At 32.4% G+C, this 23,821-nt stretch overlaps 1 protein-coding gene across 3 annotated transcripts in view; it reads right to left on the bottom strand.

The window, feature by feature from the left end:
- Positions 1 to 10,609, bottom strand: part of LOC132701174 (serine proteinase stubble) — an 81,217-nt gene extending 70,608 nt beyond the window's left edge. For 2 of the 3 annotated variants that reach the window (XM_060668898.1, XM_060668901.1), the window contains exons 1-2: positions 10,424 to 10,609; positions 5,716 to 5,887 (exon numbers count right to left, since the gene is read on the bottom strand). In XM_060668898.1, coding sequence (XP_060524881.1) covers positions 5,716 to 5,719 — 4 coding nt within the window. In that variant the 5' untranslated portion in view covers positions 5,720 to 5,887; positions 10,424 to 10,609. Of the gene's footprint in view, positions 1 to 5,715; positions 5,888 to 6,590; positions 6,837 to 10,423 lie in introns of those variants that run through there. The other variant, XM_060668899.1, reaches the window with a different exon arrangement.
- Between the last annotated feature and the right edge of the window lie 13,212 nt (positions 10,610 to 23,821).

The raw sequence follows: 23,821 nt of genomic DNA, 5'->3' as shown, positions 1-23,821 counted from the left end.
TTAACATGCAATATCCCAGGGGCTGGAGAGGTAACGGCGGACCTATGGATTGGCCAGCAAACGGCCCCGGCTTAAGTTTAATAGATTTTTTTTTTTGGCACACATAAAAAATCAGTTTACAGAACTCTTTGTAATAACTTCGGAAAAGTATTTAGGAGGCAATCAATCAGTTAAGAGACAATCCGGCAACGGCTACTAAATGCAAGACATCATACAATTAGAGTGTATGAGAAATGTGTTCAGGTAAATGGTGGTCACATACGGCAGTATTTAAAATATTGTGTGTATTGTCAGTTTTAGCATTTTTGTTCTACTTTAATTTGTATATAATTACTGTTGTTGCAGTTAGTCACGGCACTCTTTGAAATTATATAAAAATGACCTTTTTCTGCTGATTTGTCAAAAACGAGTGTACTAAAATATAAAGCGTGTGACATTGTAATCGGAATAAGATATTCTATTAAACACATACATAATATACGTTGTGTGCAATTAAAAGAATACGATGTAGACTTATATGCCAGAAAATTGATAGTGTTTCGTTTGATAGGTCACTTGCAAAAAACCCTACATTTCGTATTTGTGTTTACCGCGATATCTCTAAAAACGAAAAAGTTACAGCCAACTAAAATGTCATGACAAACTGAATGCACGGTACATGATCCGGTTCTACTGAATCACGTTACATTGTTCGATTATGGCACTGGTTCCACCTGCGGCAATCTGACTAAGGATGGTGACAACAATTCATTTTACAAACTAACTCTCATTTAGATAACATAAGAGAGAACTGAAACACGAACTGATAGGTCAAGATTTATACACATCGCGAATGGTAACCATGAGCGTATGGAATATACGCGGACTCGTAAATGTTATTACATGATCGGGTCCCCTTTGGAGATAACGTTGTGCTGATAATGTCTTTGTTTTCAGTTACATCTCACTCGTACGTCTGGCGTTCCAAGAATTCGGCACGACCGAAAGGAAAGAAAAATATCCGAAACGAAAAACCATTGTCGTCGCGTTTCGAAAAAGACAACCGGTCGAATTTCTGGGTGTGTGCCACTTAAAAATGTTCATTTGCCCGTGGTCGAATATTAACGGCATCCGAAGTGCACACCGAAAATTACTTTCTCCTCGCACGCTTTTTTTTTGCGCCCGTCGAAATCGATACCCTCCTCCCCCCGTCACCGCGTTACTGGCCGAGTGTCGAATATCCGCGAGATGATGTTCGCTCTTTTTTTTGTTCTCCCGCAATCGGAATACAAAAACCGTCGATACGAGTCCCCATTAAGTCGTAAATAATCTCTTATTAAGCGTTGATTTATTGGATGGCATTTATGTACGGTAAACAGATTTTTGCCTCTGTATATTTATGAGGCGATCCCGCGAATCGTCCGACTCGTGTTTAAAATTCGAATGGCATTCGGAAAGAGGAGAACGTCGAATATACGCAAACATTCATCTTGAAGAGATCGTTGCGTCGAAACGGTTCGCCTTTTTCCACAGAGTTTTTCGCACTTTGGGGGTAAAACTGTCACTTTGCTTGCACCAGAAATATGCCTGATTGATATACATGTTGTTCCCTGTACGTGTAAGCAAACACAATGGAAATAGTTACAAACTTGGTGTCAACCTTTTGTAAATTGCAGTAGACAATGCGATTTGACTATTCGATTGATGTCGACAGCTGACGAAGTTACTCATTCTAATTTGAAAAAGAAGCAAAGACGGTTTGGACAAACTTCTTTTTGCTACTCCCTTCTCTAAAATACCAAATTATACACCGATCGAGCGTATGGAAAGTGTCATTTTCTTATGTCAGTTTCGTCACCTATGACTGCGAGCGACTTCCGACAATTCCCAAATAGTACCGATGGGTATGGGAGCAATCGGATGTTTTCGGGCATGTTACACACGGCTTGAATTTTGAGGTTTTCCAATTCCGACGGCCATATCACAATTTACTCGCTGGATATAATGCTTGTTGTCGTGCAAAAATGTGTAAGACGCATATTTTTTTTAAGTTACCCTATAAAATTTACAACGCAATAAGCAACCATTTGGGAGCAAGATGTTTTTTTAAACCGCGCTCTGTCAGAATATCGATTAGTAGAAGGGCGTCATTTATAATAAACATAGTTTTGGGGTGCAGTAAGATTTTAAAAAATATCATTTCGGCATTCCTTGGTTAACCGTGCATTTGAATGTGGCGGGCTATTGTTTGCAATACGTAAAATTGAGAAGACTTACAGGTGAGTGAGTGTTCTCACGATTACAGAAGTTGAATTAGTGACTTCTTTCTTTGATGTATTTTAAACGTTGGTACTTTGTTGGTTGAAAGTCGGGGCTATTGTCGCGTAGTATCCATTGCACGATCGAAATAATCTGCAGTTAATGAAATAGTAGCAATATAAACTCATTCCCAGATTTTATGCCAGGACTAGATATATTTGCTATCTGTGTTTTCTGGTGAAATTATGCAATATTAAGTGGGTTTTATTATTTTCATTAATGTTTGGTACTCAGGTTATTTTTTTTTAGTTTCAGATGCGAATCTCGCTGCTGGACTGATCATCCTTCGATTTGACCAAAATGTACTCAAAAATGAATGGTAGTAGAAAAAGTATAGCATGCAACATGATAAAACTTTTATTTCTCTCGTAATTAAGCACTCTCTCCGCTCGTGGCAAAACAAAACTCAAGACTCGAGTACAAAACTTGTTGCATTATACACTATAAATAACACGTAAAGAAAATACAGTGCATTCTTCCGAATCGCAGCCTTTAACTTTATTATTTGCAGAAAAAATAATAGTTTACTCCATAATCCATGTCACAGATAAACGTCATTAGTTAAATGCTCCAAAATTCAAGTAAACATTTAAGTGACGCCACAAAAGCAATTGATAATTTAGTAACTTATCATGACCAGACAACAATTTTCAAAATATTTTAATAACAATAACGAAAATGAAAATAAAAACTTCCAAATGAACCCAAAAATCAAATTTAAAATTCTTTTTTTACAATTTTAGATAGATTAATTAGTTCCATAACAGAAAGATTTAATTTATTATCAAACTTTAATATTATTTGTAGTACACTTTACAAATATTGTATGCAAATATTTTTTTTATATTTTTATTATATATGTTTTTATATATTTATATTTTATATATTCAAACGACGGGGAAAAATGGTTATTTCTGGAGCAGTACTGATTGATAAAATTAATATTTTTGGGGACCCAAATTTCCATATACGCCCGGGAGAAAATTTGGCAATTTTTATTAAAATTTGACTTACTATTATTTAAGATCAACGATATCTCAAGAAAGATTTGCGTTGTCACTAATTTTAATTGACATCGAAACATATGTCAATATTGATGGAAGCTAAACTATTAAGGAATTTGTGTTAATAAAAGCAAAATGCGTTTTATTATTTCGTGCAAAAATTCTGAAATTTATGGAAGTTGAGATAGAATTAATATTTATTTCATATTGTTGTTTGTTTGTTGTATCTGTTTATAAAATAAATCAATAAAAATAATAAAATGAATTTTTCTCTAATTCTCATATGAGGGGCGTCAATTACTGCACTGCATCTATTTATAAGTAGATAGCAAAATTGCACATGTTTCGTAAAAATATTGTACCTTAACTAAACTTACCTTTACTTGCCTTACAATTTTTGCCTTTGCTTAACAAATAAATTATAAGTAGTTTTTTTTGTTGCAATAAAATCTGGGCGGAATTCTTGCTACCAATTCTGTACGTCACTTAAACTTAAACAAATTAAGAAACGAATAATGAATGGCGAGAAAAATTAAATTCGATATTGTAACCCACATTTATCACCAATTAAAGTAATATATTATTAATAAACGATAAAGAAAATGTTAATTCCTTCCCAAACATCCTTGAGCAGGAATTTTTTGAAGATGAGTGATAAAAGAGGGAGAGAGTCAATCTAAGTTTTTTACTTTTATTCATTACCGAACTTTTTTTTTGTTTGTATTAAAAGCTCGCTCACTACTTTTGTTTAATTTGTATTTATATTAAATATTGTTGTATTATAATAAAAGTATTTGTTTTTTGGAAACAATAAATAAACAAGTATTGTGATTTAACCAAACTTACCACTGTAATTGTTAAGTAAGTCACAAAATCATTGGGTTTATGAGTAAAATTAATTTACGAATGTAAAATTTCTTTATGATGTAGTGGCAACATACATCACACTGTTCACTTTATATTTTATTACCCCTTCCCACGTCTAGGTTGGTCGACATAACCATAAATCGACATTAGTATATCCCAGAGATTTACAACAGGTGGCCTCTGCGTCTTTGCGAAACGCTCTGGAGATTGTGCCAAAACTTGTCAAATGACAGCAACTAACTATTTCAAAATTTATAATCCTTATCTCTGCGAATTGTGATAATAATTATTAAAACCTATAATTATGAAGAATTAAATGTCGAAAAATTGTGATAATGATATGAAATATCCTATAAATTAATTACTACTCACAAAGATCTGTATTTGCATTATTTCAAGCTACCAAAACATGAACAATTTATTGAATACATTAAAATTAAAAACTTAAGATTCAGATCTGCCCAAAAAAATATATTTGTTCCAGAAAACATCCTACAAATAGGTACGAAAGAACTCTAAAATAAATAAAGTACGATCTAATGTTTGTGGAAAGTTATATTGTTCAATGTCACATTTATCCTCCTCTTATCGGTGTGTCTCTTTGTAGTTTTAGATTCTTTTTAAATGATATTTCTAGAATTGATGCCATTGTTGTTATTTACTAAGAATTACCTTTGTATTATTTACTTTTCTTATAACAAATAATTTTAAACAAATTATTGACCCCTAAACAGCTATATTCATAGGCAGTATTTTTACTACTATTCGCTATATATGAAAAAAATTATAACATTAACATAACATTACTTTTTCCTGGCTCCATGAATTATAAATTTAAATAAAATTAGCGAACAAATTTTACGCACGTTATTATCGGTTTAACTTCAAATATACAGAATACAGTACACAATGTAACTTAAATATGCAATTATTTCTTGCAGTAATTAACTAACTCTAAAATTCTTTTTGATAACTTTTTGCACGAGTTAAAGTTCCTCCTCCCTGCCTGTTGGTGTTATCCTCAGTTTACTATTCAAGTTATAAATCCATAGATTCATTGATTTTTCTAATAGGATCGCTACCAAAACTAAACTAAAAACTAAAATTCAGAAGAACAGGAAGGAATTGAAAAAAACGTATTGAAACTGGATTTCAGGGACCAGAAAAAAGAAAAAATAATAATTTATAAATAATAAATAATAAAATAATAAAAATAAAAATAATAATAAATAATAAAATTTTAAATAATAATTTTTCTAAAAACTTTCATTTTTTTCTGTTTTCTGTTACCATGTAGTCGCGCTAAATACTTTCCACCTCATATAAAATCGGCAAACAGCTTAAAGAAGCACGGTAGTGACAGGTCGGTATGAAAACTCAAGTTCGCGTCGACCACAAGCGTAGAAACTTCCAAACGAGCCAGCACGCACCATCATAAATGTTATAAATCACCGGTAGGTATAAAAGAACCAGTTTCGTCTCGACATTGGTGTCATTAAAGCCAGCTTAGGCGGTATTAAAACGAAATAACCGAAAAATAACTTACCCATTAGTGTCCGCCTGTTGCCTAAAACTTTGTCATCTCTCTACTCGGACGTTTTAATCCCATTAGTCACTTTGAAAAGTCAACGCTCGGTGTATACGATTCAACGAAACACCAGATGATCCTTCATCTTAAACGGTTTAGTCGGAGCTTGATTTTGCCCGATCGAGGCGATCTAAAACAAAAGAATTTCTTAAATCGCTAAACGCTTGTCTATTTTCAAAGGGGAAAAAAATACCATTCGACAATTCGATTTACAATATTTTCCATTTTAATTTGTGTAATTTCTGAACCATAGACGAGACCCAAGAAGTTGCCTAATTTAAACTAGCTGTAACTAACATTTCTTTACCGATTTTGGATTTTAAACAATAACAGACACTGTCGGAACTGCAACAAGCGTTAATGGGACGTGATTGAGGCTAGAGAAACGCCATAGCCACAAAATGTGGTTTTTCTTCAAAATTTCATGAACTCTTTACAAACCGATGGTGTTAAGCATTTCCTTTACAAGTTTCTTGATGCAGTTATTCTTTAGTTCTGATTTTAAATTAAAAGCGTAATTTTATAACATCACAGTATATAGGAAGATTCTTAGCAAGCAAACCCTACCGATAAGGAAGGAAATGGCCGCAGATGAAGAATAAAACCTGTTTAATGCCCAGGAACAAGACTAATCAGCAAATAAAATAGCCAAAAACCATGTATAACCCAAGAACCACTGGGATTGGACATGGTGCGTAAAACCTGATCGGAAGATATTAACACCCTTTGCGGACATCGTGAAACCCAAACTGTAAAGTCTTACACAAACTAAATAAATACATAACTAACAATGTATCAAAAGAATAACATAAAAAAATGAAGAAATTTCTTACCTTACCCTTTTTTTGTTACGATGACACATTGACCAAGGATGACGATTCGCCCCCTGGCAATATCGGCAAATTAAGTCACAATTGGTTACAATTATTCAAGTTCTTGTGTGTCCCAGTTCATCTATGGATCAGGTTTAGTTTTATCGATATACAAAACTCAAATACCATTTTATATTGTTATCGGATATATATCCAATATTTTGTCTAACCTACTCGGAGTAGACTGTCGAGGCTATTACTCTGAGTAATATCTCCCTTACTCGGCCACTTCTGGCGTTTAACGAATAAGTATAGAAATTGGCAGAACTACAATCAGTCAGATAATTATTTTATTAACATTTTTATTATTATTTTTTTCCCAAACACTCGCCTGTTACTTTGTTGGCTCCCTTTCCCCGCCCCCTCATAATTTCAGACTCGTTCAATAAAGAATTACTGGGTATTCAAATCCTTAACAATAAACGTGTAGCTCCGAGGTCCGATGAAACCCATCGACAATCGCATTCAAATTAAATGATGAAATCTGGTACGGTACCGATAAATCTCCTGCTAGTTATAATATTTTTGCAGACACTTCATTATACGGAAATGGTTCGCCTAGAAAGCAGCCGGGCGGATCTGGCGTAATTTGATTAATACGATTGCTGTTTACAATGGAAGATCGGTCAAATTATATCAGTAAACTTTCACTGTAAACGTCCTATTGTCGGATGAAAGGCAACACTGATCTCGGGTTTGCGACGATCGTGCGTGGATACGACTTTTAACATGCAGGACCAAAAATTACCAGTTAATAATTAAAATAATAAATAAACGGTGGCTTATAATTTAGAAGAATTATAATTTCGAGACTCCGAACTTAAATCTAATATTTAAACGGGTCAATATTCCTCGTCATCTGGCTGGTATATTTGACAGTTACGACCTGGATAAGCTATATAATGACCTGTTCCCATTAATTATTGTCCAAATAAATTAAAAGCTGGTTACTTTCAAGGATGTAAAATGTAAATCTTAATTCAAACCATTTTGTTATTATTTGTATGTTGCTATTTATAAGTATAAGTATAGAAATATGAAAACAGGTACTCCTGGGCGCTGCACTCTTACCTTCTCTTGTAATTGTTATTTGTATATAATCCCAATATTGGGTACCACTTTATTTTATTATTTACTTTAAATCATTATTTTTTAATTGAAATCGTGTTTTTCGTTTTCTATTGGTGAATTTTATTTCATTTTTGTTTTATTTTAATATTTACATCTTGTTGACAAGTCATCGTTCGGAGTAAATTAAAATTATTTTTAGAAATAATAGGTTGAGTTTATTTGAATAAAAAACTGTTTTATCGTTTTATTTTAAATATTTTAAATTTTTATCAAAAATTGTTTTGCGTTTAAAATAATTTCAAAATTGTTCAAAATTCGAATTTTAAAGTCAATGCATAATCCACATGGGACTTGACATTGCTTCAAAAGGGTAAAGTTTTAACTTAAAGACTTCGGGCAACCTCCACAAACAAAACGACGTAAAAAAATATAAGATGTAAACAAAAAATCATTGTTCTAGAATTTTTACCACCAACTTAACATTAATATATTTTTTAAGTGTAAATTGTTTAAATTAAATCAAATTAAATTTATTTTTTTATTGAATTAAAATTATTAAAAACTAAATGTAATTATTTAATTGACTTCCATAACGTGTTTGTTATTTGGCTGTTTGTGTTTAGTAGGTATGGTCTGTTCATAGATATAAGAAAGTGACCAATTGCTTTTGAATAGGAATATCCAAGGGTGGTCATTAACATACAATGCAACAAGATTATTACCTAAGGTTTCGGAATTTTGAATTCAGGTAAAATTGTGGTCCGTAATAGAAAATAATTTTATAATTTTAATATTCTTTGGTTTGGTATACTACTTAGTTTAAGTTTATTAGTAATCATTCTTATTTCGTGTGTAATACAGCGTGTGTTGAATCGTGTGCGAATTATGCAAAATATGTGGGAGTCTAGTGTATCTCAGGAGAGGCTCCCGCCCAAATGTAGAAAACACTATTGAGACTAAGGAAGTTATAAACAATGTTTATTGGACTCTCATTGAATGTGGTGCCAGCAAGCAAGCATCTTTAGAAGAAACGGCCACATTTACCAAAATTCCAACATCAACTGTATGGAAAATTGTGAATAATCGCATTTCAGCGAGGAAAAAACGAAGCGATGCTGACATTTTCTCGAGTGAAGATGAAAGTGATCAAGATATAATACGGCGTAAAATTTACCAGTTATATGAGGAACAAAGCGTGCCTACATTAGACATCTTAATTAGGAGGCTTGAAAAAGACGAAAACGGTGTTAAATGTGGCAGAACTACCTAATGGAAGTGCATTCAACACATGGGTTTTAGATTTTAAAAAATTGACAAAAGGCAAGCTTAAATGGAATCTTTTAGAATTCGGAAATGGCAACTGGAATATCTAGAAAAATTTAGGATTTACAGAGAACAACAAAGGATAATTATTTACTTTATGAAACCTGGTTCGACACTTATGATATCCCGGAAAAGGGTTGGGTTGACTCAACTGATAAGTATAAAACGAACGCGCCATCAAAAAGAGGTAAAACTATTTTGCATGCTGGCTCTAAAGATGGTGGGATTCCAAATGGAGTTTCTCTGTCTGCGAAAAATATTAAAGATTCTTCTCTGGATTACCATGAATACACCACAGCTGATTCATTTGAAAGTTGGTTTAAAAACAAATTAGTTCCAAACATTCCTCCTAGTAGCGTCATTGTAATGGACAATGCAAGTTATCACAGTAGACAGTAGACAGTTGACTAGAAAACCCCTTCCTCATGAGACGCAAAAGCAACAATCCAAAACTAGATGTATAATAACGACATTTATTTTCACGAAGATTATACCAAAAAGCAATTAATTGAGGTTCTACAAAGCTTGAACCTACAAAAGAAATACGTCGGTGATAATTATGCAAAAAATCTAGGGCATACAGTTTTACCACTGTATATTTAATCCCATTGAACATGTTTGGCACCAACTAAAATCTGCCATTCGTCGTGACAATGTATTTCACCGTGTTAGCTCCAATGTCCTCAAACTTATAGAAACCGAAGTGTCAAAATCCCTCCACAAAGTTGGGCAAATTCTCTTAAACATATAGAAAAAGCAGAACAATCGTATATTCATATTGCAAATAATATAGAACAAATAATAATTAGAATAGGCGATGATAGCGACAGTGGTACTGATATATTATGTGAATAATTTTAAGTAATTTTGGTAGGTAATAAAAATAATTTGTAGTTTTAATTTAGATTTAAACATGATTACATACATAAATAAATAAATATTGATTAGTATCTTTCCTAACAGAACCCCAAATAATTAAATTCTAAGCAAAGTACAGACCGGTTCATTCTTACAGCTTGCCCGGGTCTTTCCTTAATTCATATCAGTTAGTCACTTCCTTATATCTATGACAGACTTTACGTAATATTAGTACTAAAATTGCTTTTCATTTTTTAGAGCTTGTTTTTTTTGTTATTGCAAAGTGTTGGGCTAAGTGAAGAAATTTGCAGTGCCTCTTCTTGGAACTTTTTGAAAATCTCCCAAATAAAGTGTAATATTATTTTTTAGATTTCGGCATTTCGGTCAACTTTTTAAGGTATTCTACAGAAACGAACTTAAAGGTGTTATATTAAACATCTCGGTATAAACGCCGAACCTACATTTCTGTGGTGCTTGAACGGTAAAAAAATACATAAACGTTAACCCTAAAAAAATGCACGACCCTGTGTAAAAAAACTTACCCATCTCGCAAACCTATCCACAGAGCTACCGCGTTCCCTTAGAGAAAATCACACCGAATCGATCACTAATAATATCTGCGGTGTTATCGCGAGTCACGCCGCAAACACCGCGTACCCGTAGCAGGTCGTCGTCGTCGTCGTCGGCGTGAATTGCAGAAGAGGGAATTACCTCTCGACGGGTGCTACGACAATCGGCTACCGACTGGCCATAGGAACCGCTGATGGCACACATCTCGCAGACAAGTAGGTCACTGGAAACTCTCTCCCAGACACCCTCCGTGTGGTCGACGATCGTCTTCGTCCATTGGGGGGAATCTTAACCCGCGAGACGCCGGCCGACGCCACCTGGAGGTCGTCTTCATGGCTCCTCGGTTCCGATCGACAGTTTGTCGCCGCAGAGCTTTCAGCCGGTCGAGACGTGAAATTTGATACTTGCGTTTTCTCAAATACAGAAAAGATTTTGTTTTTATTTATTTATTCATTATTGGGGATACAAACAGGTCAAGCGGATATACAATAATTGCGAGTTGAGAATTTTGAAATTCGATTTTCAATAGCAAGTGGGTCTTTTTACAATTACTAAATATTATATTGCAGGTCTTATGTTAAACATAATTTTCAATGAACTAAGAAAGTTAAATCTTCACCACATCACAGACTAAAATTATGTCCACAAACGGCATCATAAACAAATCTGTATTCCTTAATGTTCTTGGAGCCACCACAAATAGAGCTGATGACAGTATAGAATCTATTTGATGGCAATCTTCTACAAAATCAGAAAGTCAAGTTGTCGTCACAGAGGAACATAACATTGTAAACTATTTCGAAATTTTACGCTATCATTAAATTTCTTCTTATTTCTGGAGGCGCGATGAAGAAAGAAGAAAAATATGTGCTCCAGTAATTTGAATTTATATTCTAATACACCATTAGGAAAAGAGCGAATTATGCTTTGAATTTGTAAAGTTGTAAAACTTTAAATGTTTTGTTTAATTGATCTGACGGTTAAAAGGTTTCACAGTTTTAGTTGGTGGTTAATTGCGTCTTCGTAGTATTCGATTTTAAGTTGGAGTCACGATTAACTTTCCTTTTGTCATTGCGACGATTCTCCACATATTGGTGGTCACTGACCGAATTCTAAAAAAATGATTTTCGTTAAATATACTCCGATAGTGCATAATCAGGATAATGAGCAACGATTCCGAGAAATCGCTTAAAAGGAAAGTTTGTTTGCTGTAGGAGCCTTCTCGGAATTCCAGTCAATAACCTGGGGTTTCTTATGGAGCGTATGCGGTTGACGCATTTGCCTATTTTACGCTTAATTTGGCATATAATTAGTAATCGATGAAGGAAAACGTTTGAATTTCTTTTCTTCATCGATTGTCCGATACTAGGACGACAATATCAAAGCCATCAATGCCCTATATATAGTATGGTTAATTCATTCCTTGATTGTGATACTATAATTATTTTAATTAATTTATTTTCTACTACCCTCTCTAAAATACCACATCGGACATTTCTGGAAATATTACCCACCCATTCAGTTTCGACGTTTGACCATTCTGACTGAAGTGTTGTTTTGCTAAAAGGTAACCAAAAATTAATAGTCGTCAAAAAAGTGTTAATAAACTTCTTCAGTGGCTCGTTAATTAGCAATCTTGTGACTAAAATGGCGATGGCATAATACACTATTTTGTTCCTGCTTAAATGAAATGTAAGTGTGCCGGTTTTAATAATGTTATGCGTGTTTATGCCGTTTTATTTCCATATTTTATGAAAATATTTTTTGATAATTATTTAAGTATTCCTTTCTGAGTCAAACGTTTTGTTATTACCATAACTAACGAATTCCTAGTTAAATCAAATTGTATTTATGCCTGTATAGTTTATTTCAGTAGTCAATATGCCCAATAAATTTACCCGAATCGACCTCGTTGGCTAATAAACAAATAATTGGTAACCGTGAAGGGCCGGACTTTAGAGAATTGTGTTGTACGTATGTACATCGCGCTTGATATATAATTAACGGAGCGTCTAGAAAGACTCCTTGATGATCCACACCTGCGCGGTTCGAAAATCAGATATTTCTGATAGAGTTTCCTACACGCCGCCATATAAAGGTAATAGCGGCATAGCACTAACCGTTTTACAACAAAAATCATCCATAAAGCGCCGTTGCAGATAGTTATTTCATGTTTGTTTAGCCTGTGAACCAACGATCGTTTTTTCTCTAGCATTTGGATCATAAACGTACAGAAAATTACCTGCGCGTGGATCTATGGCAACAGCGCGATACAAAAGTGAAGCAAATGGGACGATAGAAAAAGGCGGCTAGTAAGGGGGATTCTTGTCTTGCTTGCTCTTGTACATTTACTAAGGTTTTCCTGTTGTTTAATTTCTTAATTTAATTTTATTTAAATATTAGCCAGAAGATAGCAGAAGGTGTTTTTTAAAAAGCATTATTTAAAATAAAACTAAAAATACACACTATTTACCTGAACATGATAAATTAATATTAAATTATAATTAAAAATATAGAGTAGAGTAGTATAAACAAACGCAATAATGTTTTGTCATCAAATAGAAGCATGGTATGGTATTTTTCATATACACTGCCAATTTATATTGTTTGTGGACACATATCTCTCCACAGAATCAGCTAATTAAAAGTAAAAAACATAAGAGACACAAAAGGAAGTATACATCAGAGCTATAAGAACATTGGAACTTAAATGCAATGTTATTATTCTAGTACCTAAATGTTTTCAAGTCTCCAGATTCCATTTGGTACCGAGATCGTCATTATTAAACCCTATATTTACAATGTGCACAATACGACTCATCGCAGGAATCGTTGGGTTTAGAAACCAATAAAGATAATATTTAACCATTTTCTTTCTAACTTTTTGTGACAGCTAAATCAATAGATACATAATTTCGTTAGGATCATACAAATGCAAAAAATATATTAACGAGTTGTATACCCCAAATTGCAGGCGAAGCCCAGAGCTAAGCGAAGATAACGCATTTCTGACACCGCATTGCCTATTTATTCGATTGTCATATTGTAAAATTGTTCTAAATTATTCCAGCCTTTGTATCGGCCAGTCCGAATAAAACTTTATTTTGCTTTCTGTATAAATAAATGTTTTTAAAAACGCCCTCCCGAATTTTTAACATTTAAGTAACGATCTTCGTTATTACATGAAATTTCTTTGTGTAATTGTATTTCTATAATTTATTAATATAATAGCTTGGCTGGTTATTATTTATTTATGAAACAACATCATATCATGCAATGTGGAAACTTACCAAAAAAAAGTACTTTTTTGGCATTGGCTTGAAATTATTATTAGGTATTATACGTACACATCCTAATAAATTAATAATACGTCTTGAAGGCTTCATATCAAATGTGTTTAAACACTTGTATTAATCTATATTAATAACAATTTCCATATTGCGACATTTTTGCGTTCAAGGCCACTTTAATAAAAGTATTTTACTATCATACTTAATGACCCTTGTAATGAAATAATTGAAACAGCTAATTAAATAAAAAAGGCTTTAGAATAGAACTTTTATCTTATGCGACATTCGTATATTTTTCTAATTGAAAAAAATAACAAACGTATTAACGAATTTTAAATTAATCTCAAGATGCTGTAAATCAAATAGTTGCTACATCATCATCCACTGTTTAGTTAGGATCTAGAATCACAAATTTAAAACATTAAAAATTTAAATTCTAGTTCTTCTGAAAACCAGCTAGAGCTTGGAACTTTCGATAAAGGAAGTGCCAATGTGGAACCTGTCCATTCAAGTGACGAAGAAGATAAAATAGAGATGTCCGAAAGCAATACAAATATTAAGCATCCGACTATGGTCTACTTCCTGTAATATTATTTATTTTGCATTAAAGTAGATAATAGCTGATGATAACCAACAATAATTACGATTATAAACTCTACATGAATCAACGGATTCCATAAGAATACACCATAGCCTAAATTTCTCATAACAGATGACAATAAAAACAAAAAAGCGATAATTTCCATAAAAAATATAATTTTGTATCTAGAACATTAAAACGTATTTGATATTTAATAATAATATAATTGATAAATAAATAAAGAAACATCTTTGCTTTCGCATCGACAGAGAGTTTAATTTTATAAGTATGTTGTAAGGAGTAAAAATGAATTCATTCAAATCGCGATGTTTTCCATTGCTGAAATCGAATTTCAAAAATAGGAAAAATCACATTAATATCAATAAAGTCTATTAAAAGTTTCCAATGTAACATCGCATGTGGCATTCAGAGTGTCACAGAACGACAAACAAAGTTTTCATTTTATTAGATACAATTTTTTTTAAATAAACTTTTCTTTTAATATGTAAATATGGACAAAATTGTAAGCGCTCTAAAATTTAAGCTGCAAATATATATGTATAATGTCAGTAAAGTTGAGCTGGTTATTATATACATCCCCGATTTAAGCGAAACCCTGTGAACTTCATCAAACCGCCATCAACCAAATAATAATTTTTTTCGTGATTCTTACAAAATGAAAATGTCATTGCTAAATTGTTACAGTCCCATACAACATATACTGTTTTTTAACGAAACGTTTTCAATTCTGCTATAAAATGATTTTATAATATTGTCAAAGAACCCAGATATCTTATTTAGAATCATCCAGGACTTCAGTTACAGCTCTATTAAAAACTTTTGACAATTTTCAGCGCGTTTGTGCTCCTTGCGCAGATTTATACCGCCAAAAACAGGTCACATATATCAGTACTACTTAGTTCAAAGGATAAACAACCGTGAAAACAGTAAAAGTAACATCTAGAAAACTAGAAACTAGTAACTCAGTGATAAAATAAAAAAGAAGCTTTTAGCAACAGAAATAGATTTCTGGCACAGATCTGCACTAGTGTCCTGCCGAATCAGAAACGAGACAATGTGTTGGTATGGTCATGTACAACAAATGAACAATGAGAGAAAACCTTACCTAAGCAATGCAGTGGGTACCTAGTGACAGAAGGAAATGAAGCCTACCTAAATGATCCTGGAAGCAAGAAATTTAAAGGAATATAATATAAAACAATCTGTTACACTTATCTGTCGTTGGCATTAAAGTTTATGAAAAAGAAATGAACCAACCATTACTAATTGCCCGCTGCATTACACTCCAGTTTAAATCGAGTTCACCGGTTGATACAGAGATGATTTTGAACCGCCACGCGGTGCCCATAATGTTTATACGTTTGTAGAAAAGGTTAAGTTTGTGTTGTGTAGTTTCCGCGTAGGAAACTTTCGGTTTCCATTTTCTCACCGTTGCAGCAACGAAAAGAAACCGTAGAGAATGACCAATTACCTCTGACACAAAAGAAACACGTCTAATCTCAGACAACAACAATATAAAAGCCCGACACGAGACTTTCATTTTAAAATACCGAGGAGGATGATATCTCGTGTGTATATATATATGCCTAATGGCTAGTTATATTAAAACGTTAATGACTGGTACGACTCCGATCAATCAAAGTTTCTAAAATGGAATGTAGTACGTCGTGTCGGACTTGATTTAATTTTAAATCCAATTTCGATACACATATCTAAATTCGACACATCTTTTGTTGGAACCCGTATCTGTCGAATCGCGCTTGCAAAAAAAAACATGCCAAACGTCAATGCCTACGCATGCCTACGTCTAAATTGGCTTAAGCTGTACTTTCAAAATTGGGGCCGATACGATCATCATAAAAGGAAACTGTAATATCGCCAATGGTTATCTTTCTTTAATTCTTCTTCTTGATAATTAAAGTAAAATTGTATGCTCAACATAAATTTCAAAACAAAAAATGGATAACCCCTGGAAATGATGTATCAGAGAGACTGTTTGTATAAAAGAGCGGTACTTGAACAAAATGATGATACATGGCGTGCATACAAAAAAGAGAGAAATCGCATTGTAAGCTGCATTAAATTAGAAAAAGACAGATATTTCAAAGATATTATTGATAGAAATAAAACAAACTCTAAAGAAATGTGGAAAAATTTAAAAACGCTACTTCCAAATAAAAAATGAATTGTTTCACTTAAGCAAGACATAGCTACTGAATTTAATAGGTATTTTATAGACAGTGTTCAAAATATTTTAACTGGCATTCCGCCAGCCCAGGCTGTGAATGATATCACTAATATACCAACTTATGGAGAAATAAATCAGTTTAATACCATAACTATGCAGGACCTAAAAAAAAATAATAAGAGAATTAATAAATGTGACTGGTGATGAGTGTGGTATCTCAAAGAGTGTATTGATTGATGCATGTGCGGTTGTTGGAAATCGATTGTTGAACATTGTGAACACCTCCCTTACGATTGGAATTTTTCCGGAGGCATGGAAGACATCAATGGTGATCCCTGTACAGAATGTTCCGAACACCAAGCTATGTCAAGAGTTTAGACCAATTAATAGCGTTCCAGTTTAGGAGAAGGTTCTTGAGGTTGTGGTGAAACAGCAGCTGCAAAGCTATTGTGAGAATATGTAAACAATATTTTAGTGCCTAACCAGTCGGGCTTTCGCTCCAAACATTCTCTGTCGTCGTTACTGTCTGTGATGATTTCTTGAGGGCCTTGGAGGATGGTAAATTTGTGTTGGCTGTATTTTTGGATTTTAAGCGTGCTTTCGAAACAATAAGTAGAAATAGACTGTTAAGAAAATTGTACAAAATGGGTATTAAGGGAACAGCGTATAAATGGCTTTGTTCGAACTTAACAGATAGGGTACAAAAAACGAAATATAAAAATTGCATATCTAATTGCATAACTGTAGAACATGGTGTTCCTCAGGGGACAGTTTTGGGACCATTGTTGTTTCTTATGTATATAAACGATATTGTAAATATTTTAGATGATACTAAAGCGGTACTATTTGCGGATGACATTATGATTTTTATTGTGGGTGAAAATGTGGATGAAATGCAAAGAAAAATGAATGCCGATCTGTATAAAGCTTTTGAATGGCTGTGCAATAATAACCTTTGTATAAATACGGACAAGTTGTATTTTTGGTAAACGAAATAAATTGAGTAAATTAAATTTCGATGTGAACAAAAAATAAATTCATGAAAACGAAACTACATGTCTGGGTGTTATATTTGACTCAAATTTGACGTTTCATACACATGCCGATTTCATAATGAATAAATTTTCTAAAAAGATTAATTTTATATCTAGAATAGGGAAAAATTTGTCAATTGACACCAAAATCTTATTGTATAACAGCCTAGTTGCTCCCCATTTAGAGTTTTGTTCCACACTTTTGTTCAATTTGCCTAATTATAATCCAGATTGTTCAAAATAGAGCCATGAGAAATATACTAAAGTGTAACAGATATACGCCAATGCAAAGCATGTTGAGTGTTCTTAAATTCTTGTCTGTAAAACAAAAAGTAATGTTTAATGTCTATGTATGTATTTTTAAAATTAAAGAGCAGTGTGTTCCCAATTATGTTTGTGAAAAAGTTACCTATTTCAGAGACATTCACTCTTACAATACAAGGAATTGTGGTAATTTTATGTTAAGAGAATGTTATTCTAGTCATGTACAAAACTATATTAAATAAAGGCCTAAACCATTTTAACAATTTACCGCATGATATTGAAAACTGTGACACTCTTAATGAATTTAAAAGACAAAAATTCTGATTTCTATGTTTGGCTTGTGGTTTCCGTTTATCTGGAATGTTATATTTTATATTTATAATTTGTATTTTGTATTTTTTATGTAGCGTAATGCTAAATAAAGATTATATTATTAATTCCAGCACACGCGAGTAGTCGATGAAAACAGAAAGGAAGGGTTGAGGATGTCTAGTTAAATGATTTTAAAGCGTAACGTGTCATCTGTTTCAATTGTTGCTTGTAAATAAAGAAACCACATCCATTATTCTAAAGTTGATAATGATAACAATTACAATAATAATTCTCTCTCAATACAAAAACAAAATTTAGAATTTGAACACATGCAGGAGTAACTATGCTAGGAAAACGCTGGAAGTCAGTTGACCAACTTGACAAAGAAGATCTCTGCATTAGATCTCAGAAGTGTCTCAAAAACAGGTGTGCCAATCTTAAAGTCAATATGTTCAACAGTTTCCTAAATATCTATAAATATTTACTTTTAGTTTTTATGTGTAGATGCATTGAATTATTTCGAACCAAAAATTAAATTTCTATCCACTCTTTGTTAAACCTCCTGTATATGATAAAAAATACAACAAATTTCTAATTGAGAGTGTCATTTCTTTTAAAATTGGAATAACGTAGAGAAACGTTCCGAAGGTGTAATATAAAAAAGCATAAGCGCTATTTGTCTTTCAGGAAAATAAAAAAGGCACTAGGATACCAAAATCTGTAAAAAACTACCAACCCTTCAGCTTTGTAAATTGTTAAATGGGAAACCAAAACCTGTTCTATGTAGTTCGCCCTTGCCAAAAGAAACAAAAATATATTTTTTGATATTTTTAGAAATTGATAAACTTTTTACCTTGTTATTTCCATAAAATACTAAACATCTTATAAAAGTTGAACTTGCCATCACTATTCAAATTTATTATTCATAATTTTTGCGGTTATAACAAAGTGTTTTTTTTTCCTGTATGAAATAGATTGTGGATATAATTTCTAAAGTATATTTAGTTGAAAAAAGAGCATATATTTGCTCATTAAGCCGAAAACATTTCGCAATACACAATAATATGAAAAAAAATATGAAACTTTATTTATATACAATTTTATATTTTTTATTACTCTTACCTTTGTAGTTTAAGTGTAGAAAATTCTAGAAGTTATATCGAAAATATTAATTTAAATAATTCAAAGATAAAAATCAGGTTTCTTTATTACTTACTTTGGTATCGACTTCATAAGATACATTAAATAAGACTAAGATTTTATAATATATTACCGTCAAATCTTTCCTAAAATTTAAAAATGTACTAAGAAAGATATTTATTACTTATACTTAAAACTTTTGTCAATAAACAGTGGTTTTAACTGATTCAAATTAAGTAATATTAAACCAATTTAACCAATTTAAAATTTAATTTTAAATTTTAAATTTTAAAATTTAAAAAAATAAATCAACAAGAAGAGTTTCTTGATTAATTGATTTATTGATTGATTTGGTATCGACTTGATAAGGCATGAAATAAAACTTAAGTCTTATAAAATATTACCTCCAAATGACACCTTAAATTTAGAAATTAAGAAAAAATATATTTATGCCTTATACCTTACTTTACCCACTAAGTAGTTGTTTTAACTAATATAAATTAATCGATATTAAACCAATTTGCACAATCAGATAAACTTAAAAAAACTAAAACCGTCAATCAAAATTTCTAAAAAATTATGTTTTTAAAGAAATTTTTATATAATTTATTTGGTATCGATTTTATAAAATGTTACCTCAAATACTTAAAATCCAAAAATGATTCTAAAAAGATATGTTTAATCGTTCATACAAGTTTAGTATCACAGAGATATTTTTTAGATAATCAAGACTAAGGACTATAGGACATCAGTTCAGTCGTAGACCAAAATGGACCTCCACAATCGTCCAAAGTGAAATGAAATTCGCCGGGTAAAAGTAAAATTTTTCTCGTTTCGGTCATTTAGGTTAAATAATCCACCAAATGTTTATAAATGTCTTGCCACTCGGTTAATTTCTTTCGTTTAATCCGTTTAATTGCCTGTCCGCCGGACGGATGAACGGAAATGTAAAAAAAAAACACATACCCGCCCCGATTAGAATCTAAAATTTTCAGTCTACAAATTATAAAAGTAGGCGCTCCTCGCGCAAGTGGAACAACAAAATCATAATAAAAAATTATTGCAATAGTAATTAGTAAGATATATGGCTCGGCTTAATCGGGTAAAAGCTCCACAATGATTTGAACGCAAGCGGTTTTTCTTATATACGGAAAGAATGCCGATAAATAACGCGATTCGGATTCAGGCATTCCGAAGACACGACGTTTCTTCTACAATTTCCCTACAACTATGCGAGATGAAATGGTGGCGCTCTTATTTCTCTCAGACCACGAAATGTCGACTATATCACGTTGACATAATATTCTCATTCGTGTTGTTTATGTTTCACGCTGGACACCGCATCAAGACCACGATTGGTAATAAAAGGGCAATCGATACGTACCATCGTAGCTCGCAAAGTGTTACCCAATAAAGAGGAACATTTTTAGTTAGAAGCTTACGAGCAACCCAACCGATTCGAAATTTTTTATGTGCTGTTTTACATAATGTCATTCTTTTGTTATATTAAAATTACTCAATAATTTGCAACAATGGTGGCGGCGTTGTATATTATGGCAATTAATTCCCAAAAACGATTCTAAAAATTTGGTTAGTTCCATAAGCAGCGATGCTCTATCGATCTAAAATATTTTTGACGCTTCGACGTTGCCGCTTATTCGAAAAAGTGGCATCAACATTTAAATTTCAAATAGGACACCATGCAAGTTATTGCAATACTTTGTGATTTGTTTTGAATAATAAGTTTCTGTAAATATCTTCAGCGGTTTTCGAGATAATAATTATTTTCTTCATTTTTCCGAAGAAAAGGCAGCTCCAGAATTTATTTCCTTCGAATGATGAATCATGTCCTTATATCCAAATCATTTGGTTTCTAAAATAAAAGAAAGTTTCACTGAAAACTGGATTAGTTTAGGTGGTCATAAAACTTTATTGAACTGTTCAATAAAAATTTATCCATTATTGATTGTGGCGCAAATTTTGTCGATAAAATCGGTTCAAAATGGAAGAAAACCAGTATTCTATTGCCAGAACATGCAGAAAATTTAATGAAACGAACACAGGAATAACAGCAAATTTGCCAGAATTAAAAAAAGCTTTATAAACCACAATTTTTATTTTATGTATTCGAAGAGTTCACCGTTGCTGGTAGTAGCCTTCTTTATCTCCGATTGATCTATTTGTTCAAAGCATTGAGTAGCTTTGACATCAAATCTAGTAATAAATTTAAGTACCTTGGAGTAATTTTTGATAGTCATTTGAGATGGGACCACCACTCCGAACATATCACCAATAAACTTACACAATGACTCTTTAGAAATTATGAACATCCTTATTCAACCAAAAACAGAATGAACCAAGACACTATCAAAACAATAGGATAGAAATGTTTTCTTTAATTCTGCTACAGTTTCGCAAAAAATAAAAAGATTGCTAAATAGCAGAACTCTTTCGTTATTTAAAATCAGATTAAAAACAATTATTAAAACTGAAATCACTACAGATCAAATCCATAGCATAGCTAATAATTTGAAATTAATTAGTTTATTAATTTGATCCATTTATCCATTATTTGCTTATTTGCTTCTTGTGTAGTTTTTGTACCTCCATTTGCTCTGTATGCTTACTAGGTTGAAATCAGTGATTAAAGAGTTATTATTTATGGAAAAAATCCCGAATTATTAATGTTTTTTCTCTTCCTTTTCAAGTATTTTGTTTCTTTTTTTGGTTCTACTGAGGTTTTTTAAAAAATGTCCTCAAGGCTAGAATTTAGTATAATTTTAAGTTGCCCAAGTAGTTTATAGTTTAGCTAATACTATTCAGTATGTATGGTCTTTTTTCCACCTGCCAGCTTACTCTTATGGTCTGCACCGGTGTCACTTCAACGCACCCCATGGGTAAAAATCTAATGGGGTGAGATCGGGCGATCTTGCTGGTCAATCCCAAGGCCCCAAATTCATCTTGTGACACCTCTTCAGTGCAGTGATCCCCAAGTCCGAAGTTCCTGAAGGCTAAGATTCTCGAGAAAATCATTTGCCATTGTTCTTAATTTTTTAAGGTATTTTGCAGCATTCAATGGTTCATGGTATTTAAAAAATGTAATTTATTATCTTTTAACAAGCGAACACATTCCTTTGATTGAAAACACCCTCTTCTGAAAATTTTGCTTAACAAACTATGGTTCGAAACTAAGGGTATCTCCATCCTGACCAAAACGTGTTACTTCAAACAAAGAAAATGTAATAAACATTTTGGCATATTTTCATGCTTATCGAAATGGTTCGTTTTGTAGCGCAGCAAATAACTTGGGTATTGCAAAGAGCTCCGAATTTTGGTAGATCACAAGATGCATCCATTTAAATCAACAATCAACAGTGAAACATTAGTCCAGAATAATTTCTATCCTTTTTCTTCATTCAGTGAGATTACTTTGTGCCGTGTACTAATTTAAAGCAATTATGTTAAACACTTTCTAAAATACCGACACATATACTGTTTTAGTTATGAAGCTTAACAGCTTGGATATTTTCAAAATCAATTTTTCGTTTGTTTTTGTCGAAGTTGGATTTTTTACATTACATTAGTAATATGTCTCTTGACATTTTAATTTATATATTTATTTGTGGTTGTATATTTTTTTTGTTCTTCACGACCTAATAATGTATCTTATTATTAATAAATTTTTTCTACTCTCTTATTCATATCACTTTCCTTTTTTTTCGTCCCTCTCTTTTGCATATTTGTACTCATTAAATACACCTATTATCATATTATATTACAGTGGTATTAATTGTCAAAATACTATTTTGTTTGATTTTTATTTATTATTTATTGTCACTTTTTTTCTTTATTGGTTTTTTTAAATATTAAATTATTATTATCAGTATAAAATACCAAATTATATACCCATCAAACGCGTGGAAAATGTAACTAATGGTTTGTAGAAAAAGTACAGTGGATTTCATAATCACTATAGTCTGTCACAAGTTGATGCCCAACAACTTCAAAATCTCTCAAATAATCTTTGAGGTATTGAATATTGGTATTATAAAGCCATTTCTTAACTCCTACATCGTCAAAATTGAAATCCACAATTTGTGTTTGCTTCTTTTGAGTATCCAGCAGTTATGTAGGTAAACTTCGCCCTTTCATTGTAGTTGCATAAACCGTTTTATTGTTATTGTTATTATTACTTTCGAACAATTTATTACAATGACAAAACGATCATTACATTATAATCTCTCTAGACGAGGATGAACACAAACGTTATAAATTTTCATACATTACGCCCATTGTTATCGTTCGCAAACAATAAGAGCGACAAGCGAAAGTGTGCCCAAAAGTAATTCACCGAATAACTACCATTAGGAAGGCGACATTTTTGTAATCGTGGACGTAACACGGGCGGCGTAAACTTTTCACTTTCGTCTCGAACCGCCTCCGCCATTGTTTAATTTAATTAGGCACGTGTGTTGTGTAACACATACATAATGACCGTTCGATTCGTACATAGCCTCAGGATTATCAGATTTGAACGCCAA

The sequence above is a fragment of the Cylas formicarius genome, unplaced genomic scaffold, assembly GCF_029955315.1.
Source record: "Cylas formicarius isolate icCylForm1 unplaced genomic scaffold, icCylForm1.1 PGA_scaffold_4__25_contigs__length_36172078, whole genome shotgun sequence".
Lineage (NCBI taxonomy): Eukaryota > Metazoa > Arthropoda > Insecta > Coleoptera > Brentidae > Cylas > Cylas formicarius.
Note: the sequence above shows the minus strand (reverse complement) of the source record. Positions and strands in the feature narration are given on the sequence as shown.